At 39.5% G+C, this 13,654-nt stretch overlaps 5 protein-coding genes across 5 annotated transcripts; 4 read left to right on the top strand and 1 right to left on the bottom strand.

Moving 5' to 3' along the window:
- Positions 1–586: 586 nt before the first annotated feature.
- Positions 587–2,223, top strand: CBG01462 (the record flags this gene model as incomplete). Its single annotated transcript, XM_002635253.2, has 7 exons — positions 587–891; positions 1,145–1,274; positions 1,325–1,408; positions 1,452–1,700; positions 1,740–1,868; positions 1,911–2,030; positions 2,077–2,223. The coding sequence occupies 7 exons, from the start codon at positions 587–589 to the stop codon at positions 2,221–2,223; spliced, it is 1,164 nt and encodes a 387-aa protein (XP_002635299.2).
- Positions 2,224–2,450: 227 nt separating this feature from the next.
- CBG01463 lies at positions 2,451–3,016 on the top strand (the record flags this gene model as incomplete). The annotated part of the gene is made up of 3 exons (XM_002635254.1): positions 2,451–2,670; positions 2,716–2,864; positions 2,909–3,016. The coding sequence occupies 3 exons, from the start codon at positions 2,451–2,453 to the stop codon at positions 3,014–3,016; spliced, it is 477 nt and encodes a 158-aa protein (XP_002635300.1).
- Positions 3,017–4,346: 1,330 nt separating this feature from the next.
- On the top strand, positions 4,347–5,146 carry CBG01464 (the record flags this gene model as incomplete). The annotated part of the gene is made up of 3 exons (XM_045236585.1): positions 4,347–4,673; positions 4,912–5,004; positions 5,048–5,146. 3 exons carry the CDS (start codon positions 4,347–4,349, stop codon positions 5,144–5,146), a joined length of 519 nt encoding a protein of 172 aa, XP_045091860.1.
- An 81-nt stretch (positions 5,147–5,227) lies between these two features.
- CBG01465 lies at positions 5,228–11,224 on the bottom strand (the record flags this gene model as incomplete). Its single annotated transcript, XM_002635256.1, has 9 exons — positions 5,228–5,308; positions 5,355–5,513; positions 5,772–5,917; positions 5,965–6,210; positions 6,268–6,339; positions 9,339–9,504; positions 9,761–10,384; positions 10,429–10,583; positions 11,113–11,224. Coding segments are annotated over 9 exons (1,761 nt in total), but the record flags the coding sequence as incomplete, so codon positions are not given.
- Positions 11,225–12,294: 1,070 nt separating this feature from the next.
- Positions 12,295–13,502, top strand: Cbr-grl-12 (the record flags this gene model as incomplete). The annotated part of the gene is given in 5 exon segments (XM_002635257.1): positions 12,295–12,462; positions 12,719–12,853; positions 12,856–13,114; positions 13,162–13,253; positions 13,296–13,502. Coding segments are annotated over 5 exon segments (861 nt in total), but the record flags the coding sequence as incomplete, so codon positions are not given.
- Between the last annotated feature and the right edge of the window lie 152 nt (positions 13,503–13,654).

Consider the following 13,654-nt stretch of genomic DNA (forward strand, 5'->3'; position numbering starts at 1 on the left):
ACATTTTAGAACACCGAATTATTCCAACTTTCATGTATCATACGAAATCTGACCATGGTCCGCTGCACTGCCGTTATTGGGCAACTTTGGATCAAAATCTAGCCCAAATTCATCCAAAAACCTGCAAAACGCTTGAAACAGTTACCGTGAAACCTGTAATCGAAGGCCCCATACACTATCAAGTTTGAGTTGATTTATCTCAATTCCTATGGAAGACATCAAAAATGTGTCAACTAATAAAATGTCTGTTATATTATGATAAGCAATTTTCCGTCGACAATTTTCGGATATCTTTGACAGTAACCGAGAAAAATTGGCTCAAAGTTAAGGGGACCCTTCTATTACAAGATATACGGTATTTGGCTAGATTTGACTTTCAGAAGAACCAGTTTCCAGACCAAACTAGATTGAACCTGTTGTTTTTCTAATATTACAAAATCAGAGTTCATAATCTGATGTAGAGGTTTAGTTTCGTTATCAGGGAAGCTAGAAATTTCTCTAAAACTGATAACTTTATTTAGTTTGTCGTTTTGCTGCTGTCTTTTTTAATTTTTCCTCGTACTTCATATCTTCTAGGAACTTCCAGATGATTACCATCCTTCTTTTTCTTGTTGGTTCCTCTACGGCTGCAGTCCTCGAGCATCAGCTGGTATGGAAGGAGTCTCGAATGGTTCAAATGATCCGGAATGGAGAGTATCCGGCATATCTGGAGTATAGAGATAGAATGGTGGCTGCAAGAACATCAAATCTGGCTACTGTAGTTCAGAGTGCTACGGATTATGTGTATTATGAGTACATGGGAAATGTCACTGTGGGTACGCCGGATCAGAATTTCATTGTAGTGTTGGATACTGGGTCGGCGAATTTGTTGATTCCTGGAACGAACTGCACGTAAGTTGGTTAGAAAAATGTATACTTTGAGCTCAATTATCACGGTTCCTAGGAGAGATATAGACAATTTGTCCGCTTATTGTACATTGGTGATATTATAATGAATATTTTATCAGTTGGAAAATTTCGGATATCTCTCATAGGAACCGAGATAATTGAGCTCAATGTGGACGTATGGTGTCTATTAGAGCAAATGTGGTATATCCATAGATTTACAGTATTTATATGAAATCAGCAAAAATTTAATTTCCAGAACCTATTGTGAAAATAAGAGATTGTTCAACGAAAAGGAGTCCATCACCTATGTTGCCACCAACAAACCATGGCAGATTAAATATGCCAGTGGAGATGCCTACGGTACTCTGGGTATAGATACTGTAAAGGTTGGCTGAAAATCTGGCATCTTACAATCAGTTTCCATTTCGCTTTTCAGATTGGTGGAAGTTTAGAAACTCAACTCGTCATTCCAAATTCCTATCTCGGTGTTGCTGACACAGTTGGCTCGGATTTCAAATGGGTTGGTACCTACATCGAATTTAATAATGCCAAATAGTTTCTAGAGCCCAAAAGAGGGTGTCTTCGGATTAGCATTCACCGATCTCGCAGTTGATAACATCACTCCTCCACTTATCAACGCTATCAATCAGGGACTCCTTGATCAACCAATTTTCACAACATGGTTCGGCCAGCGTGGTGCTCTTGGCACATCGGCTAGCGGTTCATTCACCTATGGAGGTCTGGATAGAACTCATTGTGGACCAGTTATTGGTTATGCACCATTGACCAATGCCAGACACTTCCAGTTCCAGGTATTCATGCTTTGAGATCTTTATGACTTCTATCTTTAGGCTACTGGATTTTCCTTGGGCTCTTATCAATCTACTACCACCTATGAAGTGATCACAGATACCGCGACATCCTTCTTGTGTGGTCCACAAGCTGCTATTGATAGCTTGGCAAAAGCTGCAGGAGCTACGGTAATTGGAGCACAGGAGATACTGTAGAAGTTAGGCTTTCAGTGGGACCAAACAAATCAAGTTTACAACATTCCTTGTGGAACCGACGCTGGACCTATCAAAATGAAGATTGGAGCTTTCAATTATGTGATTCGAGCCAACAACTACATATTGCAAATCGATGTAAGATCACATGTATTCTTGAAAACTATCATTTGAATATATTCAGACCAATTCCTGCCTCTTCGCTGCCATCCCCCAATCTTACGCTGGATTCGGACCAGCCTGGATCCTAGGAGGACCATTTATGAGACAATACTGTAATGTACACGATATCGGACAGAAGCGCGTTGGTTTCTGTCTTTCGCTTCAATAAATCGTATTCTGTGAAGTTGTGATTTGTTTTTCTGATCTATGTCTATTTTCGTATTTTGTGGATGTCGGACCACTCAAAAAGGGGAGGAAGCGTAGTTTGTGTATATGAATAAGGCGCGTCGCCATGGTCCCGAGTTTCTGTCTGAAGGACCTCCTCTTGTCTAGGAAAGCCTTTATATTCTTGAGAAGATTCTCGAATGGCATTTCATTTTCTTTCTTCTAACGAAAATGTTCTCAAACTTTCTTTTCTACTTCTTCCTTCTCTACCTTGTTTCTCCATCGTTTCCGATTCAATGCCATCAATGTGGTGGCCAGGAGAGAATGGGAAAACTGACTAAAAAGATGTTCACCGAGTTGAACATTTCTCCGGATAAATATTATGGAAACTGCAAGGCAAAGTCTGGATCCGATGTCTGTACCAATGGAACTTTCTGTATCAAAAGAGCCAGTGAGTTATAATAAGCAAAGATAGAAAGGAATCAGAAGCTTTCAGAGGTCTACAGAATCGGATTCAACAGTTTGAACTACAAATGGACGTCGTACACCAAGGGATGTGCCAGCGTTCGTGAGGATAACGGACAGAATATAACCAATGGATGCTTCGATTTGAATCAGGACACCACTAAAGTCGGATACACCACTGTAAGTTTTTCTTCCCAGGAATCTCGATTTCTTGAAATTTTCAGAAACGTCTCGATTGCTACTGCGATACTGATTTCTGTAATACCGCCTCCTACTACGCCACTGCGTCCATTATCCTTCTAGTGATCTTCTGGCACACTGCATCTCACTAAATTTTAATTATTTTCATTTCTCTGTGATACCTTTTAGATGTTCATCTGGGATAATAAATATTCTTAAAACCGGAAAAAAATCGCCTTGTTATCAAAAACATTTCATCTGTTGAAAATTATTAGATATCTCTAACAGGAAACTGGAAAAATGGGGTCAAACGAAATATTTTTTTAATAGTCACATAGATTTCAAAATTTGAAAATTCAAGGGTTATTTAAACGTGGTGAAAAAAATATATAAAAGTTTTGCAGAAATCATTAAGTTCTAGACCAAAAAAGCGACGTAAAGAAACCACCGACCCTCGATGACCCATTGACCTCTGAGGAGTGCTATAAAGGAAGAAGGAAGTGAAGGAATGAATCAGTTCTCCCTTTCTCGGGGTTCCCGAGAGGTGACCCAGGGAAGGGTTCGGGGTCATGGGATCCGAGTCATGAGATCCGGGTGATGGGGTCCCGGGTGATGGGGCCCGGGTGATGGGGACCGGGTCATGGCGCCCGGGTCAGATTTCAATTTTAGGTCATGACCTAGATTTCAAATTTTTAGATCATGAACTAAATTTTAGTTTTTATGGCATGACCTAGATTTCATGTTTAGATCATGACCTAGATTTCAACTTTTAGGTCGTGACCTAGGTTTCATTTTTAGGTCATGATTTTCAGTTGGAAATAGTCTTCTTCAATGTCTATGAAACATAGAAGGTTATGTTGGATTATTGAACACAAATAGAGTTTTAACTTTGTAGTTTACAGTAAAAAGATTATCAACTGAAAAAATGTTTATCATAATATCACCAATATTTTATCAGTTGACAAATTTCTGACATCCTGCATAGGAATTAAAATAATTGATTTCACCGTGAACGTATAAGTAGTTCTTATCCATACCTACCGTAAACATTCAGGAAGAGAGCGCCACGGTGGCGCCGCCACCCAAACCGTCAACTTCGAGCTCAATTATCTCAGTCCCTGTGTAAGATACCAAAAAATTGTCAACTGATGAATTACTTATCATAATATCACCAATATTTTATCAGTTGACAAATGTTTGAAACCTTCCCCGGGAATCGAGATAATTGAGGTTGATGGTTTGATGGCTTCAACAACTTCCTGAAGCTTGGAAAACAACGTTTGGTTTTTTGAAACTTCCCTCTATTACGTTCCTTTTCACAACTTTCAAACGTCAGTAAAATACAAAAAAAAAAAGAAAAAAACATAGTTTGAACTTATGAATAAGTCCGCATCTCCATAGAGACTCCTCATTGTTTTAAGGATATCCGCACTTCTTGAAATTCAAACTTCCTCTTTTCACTTTCACTTTTTCAGAAGCCGAATGTCTCCTAGAATTCTGATACTCTTCTTTCTCCTCGTTTTCTTTTTTATCACCCCAATCAACCCTCTCCAATGTCATCAATGTGGAGGAGCTGAGAGAATGAGCAGAACTACCAAAAGGCTATATATGGATTTGAATATTTCTCCGGATTTGTATTATGGAAATTGTAGATCAAAGTCGGGAAATGATGTTTGCACTAATGGGACTTTTTGTATCAAGAGAGCCAGTAAGCATTATTTTTTTGTAGAAACCCTGATGAAAAATGTTATAGAGATTCATCGAATTGGTTTCAATCGGTTTAACTATAAATATACAACTTACACAAAGGTTTGTTAATTTTAACTATGTATCGTAATCAGACCCCCCCCCCCCGTCGCACACTTTGAGCCAACTTATCTTGATTCCTGTGAAAGATATCAAAATTTTGTCAACTGATAAAATTTTTATCATGATATCAAAAAACGTTTTATTAGTTTACAAGTTTTCGCTATCTAATACAGAAACCTAGATACATATGCTCAAAGTTAACTGAATTCTGTTAGACTGTTTACGGTACATTTTCTAGGGATGCGCCAATATTCGTGAGGACAACGGACAAGCTATAGTGGATGGATGTTACGATTTGAATCAGGATACTTCGAATGTTGGCTTTTCCACTGTAAGTTTATCTAGTTACTTCTGTATGATGTTTCCAATTCCAGAAACGTGTCGATTGCTACTGCGATACTGACTTTTGTAACTCGTCGTCAAGGTTTCATATAATTTTGATGACCATTTTCTGGATCACATTTTCTTTCTAAAGTTGTCTTATCCTTGTCTATTAGAATAAATATACATGTTGTATTCTAAAATCTCGTAACCGATTTGTTTATCGATATTGTGTCTTCCTCTTCCTCTACTATATTTGCCAAACTTTTCGATGAAGGGCGTCGGAATTTTTCAAAGTCTATCGCCATTTGAATCTGAAAATTTTTAAAAATTGTCTTGGTCGAAAATAAAGATACTTACTACACTATCCAAACTAGTATTCGAATACGGATGAGGATTCCTGTACCAAAGATCATAATCTTCTTCATCGTCAAAGTCTTTGAGGTTCGCCGCAGAATTTCTTCTAGATTTTATCTCTTCGTTCTCTTGTACAGCCTCTTTTAGAATGTCTTCGATTCTCTGAAACTGTGTCCAATATATGACTGATACGAAACACCGTAAAACCTGCAATAGAAGGGCCCCCACACTGCCAAGTTTGACCCATTTTATCTCACTTCCTGTCAAAGATATGAAAAAGTTCTGAACTGATAAACTGTCATAATATTCTAAACAATTTACCAGTTGTCACCTTTTTCATATTTTAAACAGGAATCGAGATAAATTGACTCAAATTTGAAAAGCCATTCTATTAGAGGTAATACGGTAACTCATACGAACCTTCACCGACATTTTCTTCTCGAACAAGTGATGCCTTCTTTTCCTGGAAACTGCTATCCAGGAAATTTTAGTCAGATACAGAATCAACTCTATCATCGAAACCACTGACATTCCAAACCACAAACTATTCAAATTAAATATTTTGTCTGAAAAATTCAAAGATTCAAGTATTTTCAAAATTCCACAAACTCACTGAAAGTACTCCAAATCGATGTATTCTTCACTTGGGTATAGGAAGTGTAGAATAGTTCCATAAAAAGAATATTTATCACCACAATGTTTTCCCGTATGTATCTTTCTTTATAGCCAGTCAAATTTTTGAGCCATTTCATTGAACTGTTATTGAAGCCAAGACCATATGATGTGTAGGATTCATAGCTAGTTTTCTGGCAAGCCAAGTGGCATTCCGAGCAGAATGGAAGGTCTAGGGATGTGGTACCTGCAGGATGGTTTTCGCCTAGTGTCAATCAAACTTGATCTCATTTCATACACTTACCATTTTCATCTATCTTTGTCATTTTATCTTTCATACAGGACACCTCCTCATATGGGAAACACACATCAGGTTCTATAAAATTTCACACGTATTTTTTCAGTTTAATGCTCTAACTCACTATTATTAATATTATAAGTGTATGGAATACATTCACAAAGGTTCTCAAAGTGATTTGCAATACAGAGTGCTTGACAGACAGACGAGTCATACGGTAGGTCGGTCACAAAGTTCGCTGGCCACTCAGAAGTACAATTTCCCCAATTATCTCGATTGAGTAAATCGTAAACTTTGGCTTTGATTGCAGAATTTACGATTCTCGATGGTGATACTGTAGTCCCAGCCGATGCACGATCCGGGCTAATTTTGGGTGGATGAATAAAGTAGCGAAAGCCGTTCTCTTGAATACTGGAATATTGGAAACTTGTGAATTGCTCAGCTTGTCTTGCGTTTGCAACGATTTGTATTCCTTCTTTTGCTGAGATGATAGGCGCCATTTCTTCTTTTATCCATAGCTCTGTGGAATTTTGTAAGTTAAGCTCCCAGCATTTTCCAAGAGAAGTTGTAGATTGGGTCATCGATTTACAGCAATCAAACTGTTTTCCTCCGAAATAACAAATTTCAAAAAGTTCGTTACAGTCGAATTGAGCCAAGTTTAGAAAGTCAACGATTTGAAGGTCGGGATGGTTTCGAAGGTATTCCATTGAACTGTCGTGTGCTGAAGTTTGATGAAATCCGGAAAAAAATTTGCCAACCTGCTTTCAGTTGAGCAACATCTGCATTGTTAAACATGTACATTGAATTTGCTTTTGTCGCCAACAGATAGTTCAAAACTTCATCAGACATATCTCCAGAAGAATTCAATTTATTTATGTATTCCGCTTTCACAGCATTTAAATTACAAATTGTGATGGATGGAAAATCAATACGACCCTCGTTGGCAATGAAAGTGATCTGAAATTTTGAAGTTTTAAAAGCCACCCTCAAAAAATGTTACCCGAGAGACTGTAGGCTTTGAAAGAAATACTGTAGAATAATCACAACTTGGTAGATCAGAAGACCAAAAAACGCTGTGACCAGCAACGTCCAGAAAATACGAGCACCTCGTTTTCCGTAGAATATCCGTCTGGGACCATTGACTGTAGTTATAGCTGAAAATCTAAATTTTAGAAATCTAAAATAATTTGTAAACTCACTGCTAAAATGTTGAGTTTCCTGAAAAATCGATTCAGCACCTTCAGATTTTTTCAACTTCTTCACTTTGTCCACTGGCAACTTTACAGACGCCAAACTAGAAAGCCTTCGTTTTCCAGCAGCTCCATTCATTTTCAGCAAAATGAATATGTCTGTGGACAGTTGAATGTGAAATAAAATTTTCTTTATACCCTTCTTTTTTTTAATATTGACATTTAGGTGTGAATTTTTCGAGTAGACGTCACTTTTCTATAGTTGGACAAAAAGTAAATAAACAGTGACATCAGGGGCATTATTCTTGTCTGGGTATGAAATATGCCCGAGAATAATTTATTCATAGTTACAATCTCAAAATTAGTTCACAATTGGAATTCATACAATTCAAGGATTTGACGTCTTCATCTTCTTCTTTGATATCAGCTAAACTTTTCTATGAAATCCGGCCAGCTTTATCGAAATCGATTGCTAGTTGAATCTGATGTTTTGACGGAGGTTTTCTTTTCGGGCGGTCGGAAATTGGCGACCGCCGATTGACCGACAACCGACAGCCGACTGATAACCGACCGATAGCCGACCGATAGCCGGCCGACAGCCGACCAGCGTCCGGCCGATAGCCGACCGACCGCCGACCGATAGCCGACTGATAGACGACNTACAACCGACCTACAGCCGACCGACATCCAACCGGTAGCCTACCGATCGCCGACCGATAGCCGACCGATAGCCGACCGATAGCCGACCGACAGGCGACCGACAGCCGACCGACCGCCAACCGACCGCCGACCGACAGCCAACCGATCGCCGACCGATAGCCGACCGACCGCCGACCGACCGCCGACCAACAGCCGACCGACAGCCCACCGACAGCCGACCGATAGCCGATCGACCGCCGACTGACAGCCCACCGACAGCCCACCGACAGCCGACCGATGGCCGACCGAAGTTGTCGCGTGAAGCTGGGTCGGCTTTCGGTCGTTTAGCGGTCGGTCGGTCGGCTAAATTCGGTCGGTCGGCTAAATTTCCATTTCTTGAAACTTACTACGTTATCCAAACTAGAATCAGAAAACCGATGTGGGTTTCTATACCAGAAATCTTGATCGTCATCATCATCCAACCCTCTCAAATTGGCTACTGAACTTCTTCGAGATTTGGACTCCTCGTTCTCCTGAACAGCTGCTTCTAGAATTTTCTCCTTTCTCTGAAACCACGTTTGTTATTTAGCCCCTATTTTTCCATAATACCTTTTCCGACATTTGTTTGTCAAACAAATGTTTCCTTCGTCTTCTAGAAACGGCTAACCATGACACTTTTGTCAGGTACAGTATCAATTCAGTTAGGGACACCACAGACATACCGAACCAAAGACCATTGAGGCCGAAAATTTGATCTGAAAACGTAACTATAACTTCCATGATCTCAATAGGGTTCATACTCAAAATGTTCCAGATAGATGTATTTTTGACTTGAGAGTACGATGTGTAGAATAATTCCATGAAGTGAATATTGATTATTACAATATTTTCTCTAAAAAATTTGATTTTGAATTTTTTAAGAGGCCGAGTAAGCTAACTTTATATAAGTTGCTTTATGCCCAGTGACATTCATAAGCCAGGTCATTGAACTATTATTGAATCCGTCTCCATAAGATGTGTATGATATGTAGCTAGTTTTCTGGCAAGCCAGATGGCAATCAGCACAGAATGGAAGATCCAAGGATGTGGTACCTGCATTTTGGTTTAGATTCTGACTTCATTTTTTGCACTTGCCATTTTCATCTATCTTGGTCATTTTCTCTTTCATACATGACACCTCCTCGTATGGAAAACAAACATCGGGTTCTCAAAAACATTTTTTTCCACTGGAATTTTGTTAAGACTCACTATTATTAATGTTATAACTATATGGAATACATTCACATAGCTTCTCAAAATGATTCGCTACGCACAGAGCTTGACAGACAGACGAGGAGTACGGTAGATCGGTATTATAGTCGTCGGGCCATTTAGATGTGCAGTTTCCCCAGTTGTCACGGTTCAGAAGATCGTGCTGGAAGGAGTGTGTGTTTCTCGAAAGATAGGATATCTAGTTATCTAAGGCCATGAAAGTCTAGGCCATAGGAGAATCTAGGCCATAGAGGTTGGTGGCGTAGAAAACTAAACTTGCGAAAGTTAGGACACCATGTCAAAATGACCTAGAAAACACATCTGTTGCATTATAGATCATTTATGGGTCATCGACTACGATGGCCTAGAAAATCACGATAAAAAAGTTAGGCCACAAAAATAAGAATTCCGTTACTCACCAATATAGCTTTGATTGCAGAATTGACAATTCTCGATGGTGATACTGTGATCCCTTCTGATTCCAAATCAGGACTAACTTGCGGAGGATGAATGAAATATCGGAAGCCGTTTTCTTGAAAACTTGAATAATGGAAACTGGTGAATTGCTCGGCGTGTCTAGCATTTGCCACTATCTGAAGCCCGGCTTTCGGAGAGATTCTCTGTGATTTTTGCATCCATATTTCCGATCCATTCTGCAGGTTTAGTTCCCAACATTTTCCAAGAGAAGTTGTAGATTGGGTCATATATTGGCAGCAATTGAATCGTTTTCCTCCAAAATAGCAGGTTTCGAAAAGCTCATCACAATCGAATTGTGCGGAATTTAGAAAATCAACGATTTGAAGGTCTGGATGGTTTCGAAGATACTCCATAGATAAGTTGTGTCCCTGTTCCAATGAACCGATATTCACATTATTGTACATGTACATGGAATTTGTTTTTGTTGCCAGCAAGTAATTCAAAACATCCTCATTCAGGTCTCCAGTTGAATTCAACTTTTTGATAAATGAGCTTTTCACAGGATTCAAGTTACAAATTGTAATTGCTGGAAACTCCATACCGCCCTCATTGGCAATAAACGAGATCTGAAAATAGTGTGGTGGTTTGGAAGTCGACAAAAAATCAAAACCTGAGATAGTGTGGGCTTTGAGAGAAAATAAATGAGCACTATGACAATTTGGTAGATCAGAAAAATGAAAATGGCAAAGACCACCAGGATCCAGAAAACCCGTGCGCTTCGCTTCCCGTAGAATATTCGTTTGGGCCCATTGACTGTTGTGATTGCTGAAAATATCAGATTTTGTTATTACAGCTATTGTGTGGCCTAACTTTTTCAACATGATTTTTCTTTTTTTTCCACCAACTTTCATGGCCAATAAATAGCAGGATATTTACCTAGTGGGTTTTCCAGGCCTTTTTAACAGGGTGGCCTAACTTTCGCAAGTTGAGTTTTCTAGGCCACCATGGTGAATGGCCTAGAAATTGCCTGATATCTGGTGTGTTTTCAAAGAAGCCATCTTAACATCATGGCCTAACTTTCGCAAGTTGGGTTTTCTAGGCCGCAAGGGTAAATGGCTTAGAAAAAGTTTAACATGCGCTGGGTGGGGTGGTAAATGATCTAGGAAACACACCAGGTGAGGTCTATTACTAACCGTTTACGATGATGGCTTAGAAAACTCAACTTGCAAAAATTGGGCCACCATGCTTAAATAGTTTGAAATGATTTTGGAAAAGTTTCAAGCGAATTTTCGAAATTAGCTGATTTCAAAAAATCACTTTCAAAAATCTCACAAACTGAATCATTTTAACTCACTACTAAAATGTTGCGTCTCCTGGAAAACCGATCCGACGCCTTCAGTCCTCCTCAACTTTTTCACCGTGTCCACTGGAAACTTCACCGCAACAAGACTCGATAATTTTCGTTTTCCAGCTCCTCCGTTCATTGCAGCATTCGACAAGTTGTGTCGAGGGTTTTTCCAGAATGTGTTCTTTTTATCAATTCGACTTCAATTCGCCTGGTATTTGCTGATGTGCATGTTCAAAGAACATGTTGAGAAGGGCACTTTGGATAGTTAGAGAAAACTAGGTAAACAGTAATAACGGACAGCTATTTTTAGAAGTTTAGTATGTGTTGCGAAAAAGAACTAACGGTCAAAAGAACAGAATACGGAAGATATTGTCCAAAAATGAAATTTCCCACGATTCCTGAAATTTCGAGGTTCAGGTGGTTCCACCAAGACGTCCTGTCGTATTGAAAATCATGTGAAGTGCACATGTATCTTTTTGTTATATGTCAATAGAGCTGTCTGGTCATTCCATAAATGTGTTATTTTATATGGTCCCTTGCTTTTCCCTTGAAGGCGCTGCCTGGGCCGCCCGTAGACCGCCCGTAGGTCGGTGGAGGCACATCCCACTTTTTTTCGGATTATTGAGCCTTGAATTTTCAGGAGCACAGACTATCTAAAGTTGAGAGTACCCAAAAGTTTGATTTTCAATTTCACACTTTTTCTGGATAACAATAGCCTCCGCCCACTTCTGTTCCTACCTCAGATTCCAATTTCCTGGATGCATGACCCTCCGCAAATCCCATCTAATTTCCGGCTTTTCTCTACGTCTTTTAAAAACTAGCCTGCCAATGGTGTATTGTCAAAACAGATTTGTTTTTCGAATCACAGAAAACCTCTAGAATGGAATGGATTAAGAACCAGTGAGTTGTTTTTTTTTCCAACTGATTACCGTAAGACGTGTAATAGAAGGGCCCCTAACTTTTAACTTTGAGCTAATTCAACTAGGTTCCTCTCAAAGAAATCAAAAATGTGTTAGCTGACAAAAGACTTCTGATATTATGATAAAAATTTTATCAGTTGACAACTTGTATTATATCTTCGACATGAACCGAGATAAGATTGCTCAAAGATTAATGCTAGGGACCCTTCTATTAAAAGTTTTACGGTGCATTCGTTCTTATCAACACGTTATCAGTATCTTTTGCTGCTGCTGTCATAATTCCAAGAAAACCGAAGTGGTTTCTCCGATTGTCATGGATAAACCAATCCCGTTTTCGGATCCACCACGCCACGGATTCAAATTGGCCCCATCGCCACCAGAAGGAAAAGGTCCGTCTATTTTGTTTGCAGATGGTTTGGGACCAGCCGATTTGCCTGTGGGATTCCATGTGTCGGATCTGACACATGACCCGAATACTGTCTAGCCAGCATAATCGTATTCCAATTAATTACTTTTCTGTAAATTTCTAATAAACCCATTTGTTAAGCTTATCAAACGCAGGATCTTGAAATCCTTCTTTATTATTTTTTGTAAATTCTAATAAACTCATTTCTTAAGCTTATCATTTTAAGCGTAAGAGATCTCAAAATCTAAATCCTCGAAAAAAAAGTTTCAAACATCCAATAAACCAGTTCTGGAACCTTTTTCCTCCTCCTCCTATACCTCCTCCTCCTACGAATTTCTTCTGGCTAGGGATTAAGGGATTAGCACAGTTTCATTGTCCACCCCCCCCCCCCCACGTTCCAACCACTTCTTCTCCATTCCATAGATGCTGACTTTACCGTTTTTCCTTTTCTTACTACTCCAACCAATATCCTCATTTTTCTTTCCATCTGGCGGTGGATCTAACTGTGGGTGCACATGTACTCCACCACCATCGACTTGTCCTACTGTAACTCCATGTGCTCCTATTATGACATGCTCTCCGCCGCCAGTTCAGGCTTGCTGTAACACGTGTGGAACTTGTAAAGGACGACGGAAGAGAAGGCATTTGATGCTGAGCAATGCGACTTATGTGGCAAGCCATGGTAGGTTTACATACTGCTGGATACTTCTAAACATTTCGGATTTTCAGATCCTGCTCGAAGAGTCAAGCGAGAAGACGACACCGAAGCAGCTTCAGACGGCAGATGCAATTCCGAAGAACTCCGAAAAATCATTGAAAATGTGGGTTGAGAATCACTATTCCTTTGAAACCTCAAACTTTAGAAAATCGACCGGGTCACCGCCATCGCCAAACGCCGAATTCAAGAGGAAGCTGAGTCCACAATGGGCGGACGCTTCAATGTGATCTGTGCGAGAGGAGACTTCTCCTATGTTGCTAATACTGAGCTATACTGTCAACATTCAGTTGGAGATGTCACTTGCTTCTTATTCAAGCAGTTGTCAGATGTGGTCAGAAGACGTTTAATGTGAATACGGCTTCGAGTTTTTATATGTGTAATACTTCTCCTCACCTCCAGAGTTAGAATAAAATCATTTATATAAAATTTATATAAACCATAAGGAACGTATTGGCATTATCAAATGCATCTGATTTTCAAAGAGACCAGTGCACATTCTGAGAC

The sequence above is a fragment of the Caenorhabditis briggsae genome, assembly GCF_000004555.2.
Source record: "Caenorhabditis briggsae complete genome, chrV, whole genome shotgun sequence".
NCBI lineage: Eukaryota > Metazoa > Nematoda > Chromadorea > Rhabditida > Rhabditidae > Caenorhabditis > Caenorhabditis briggsae.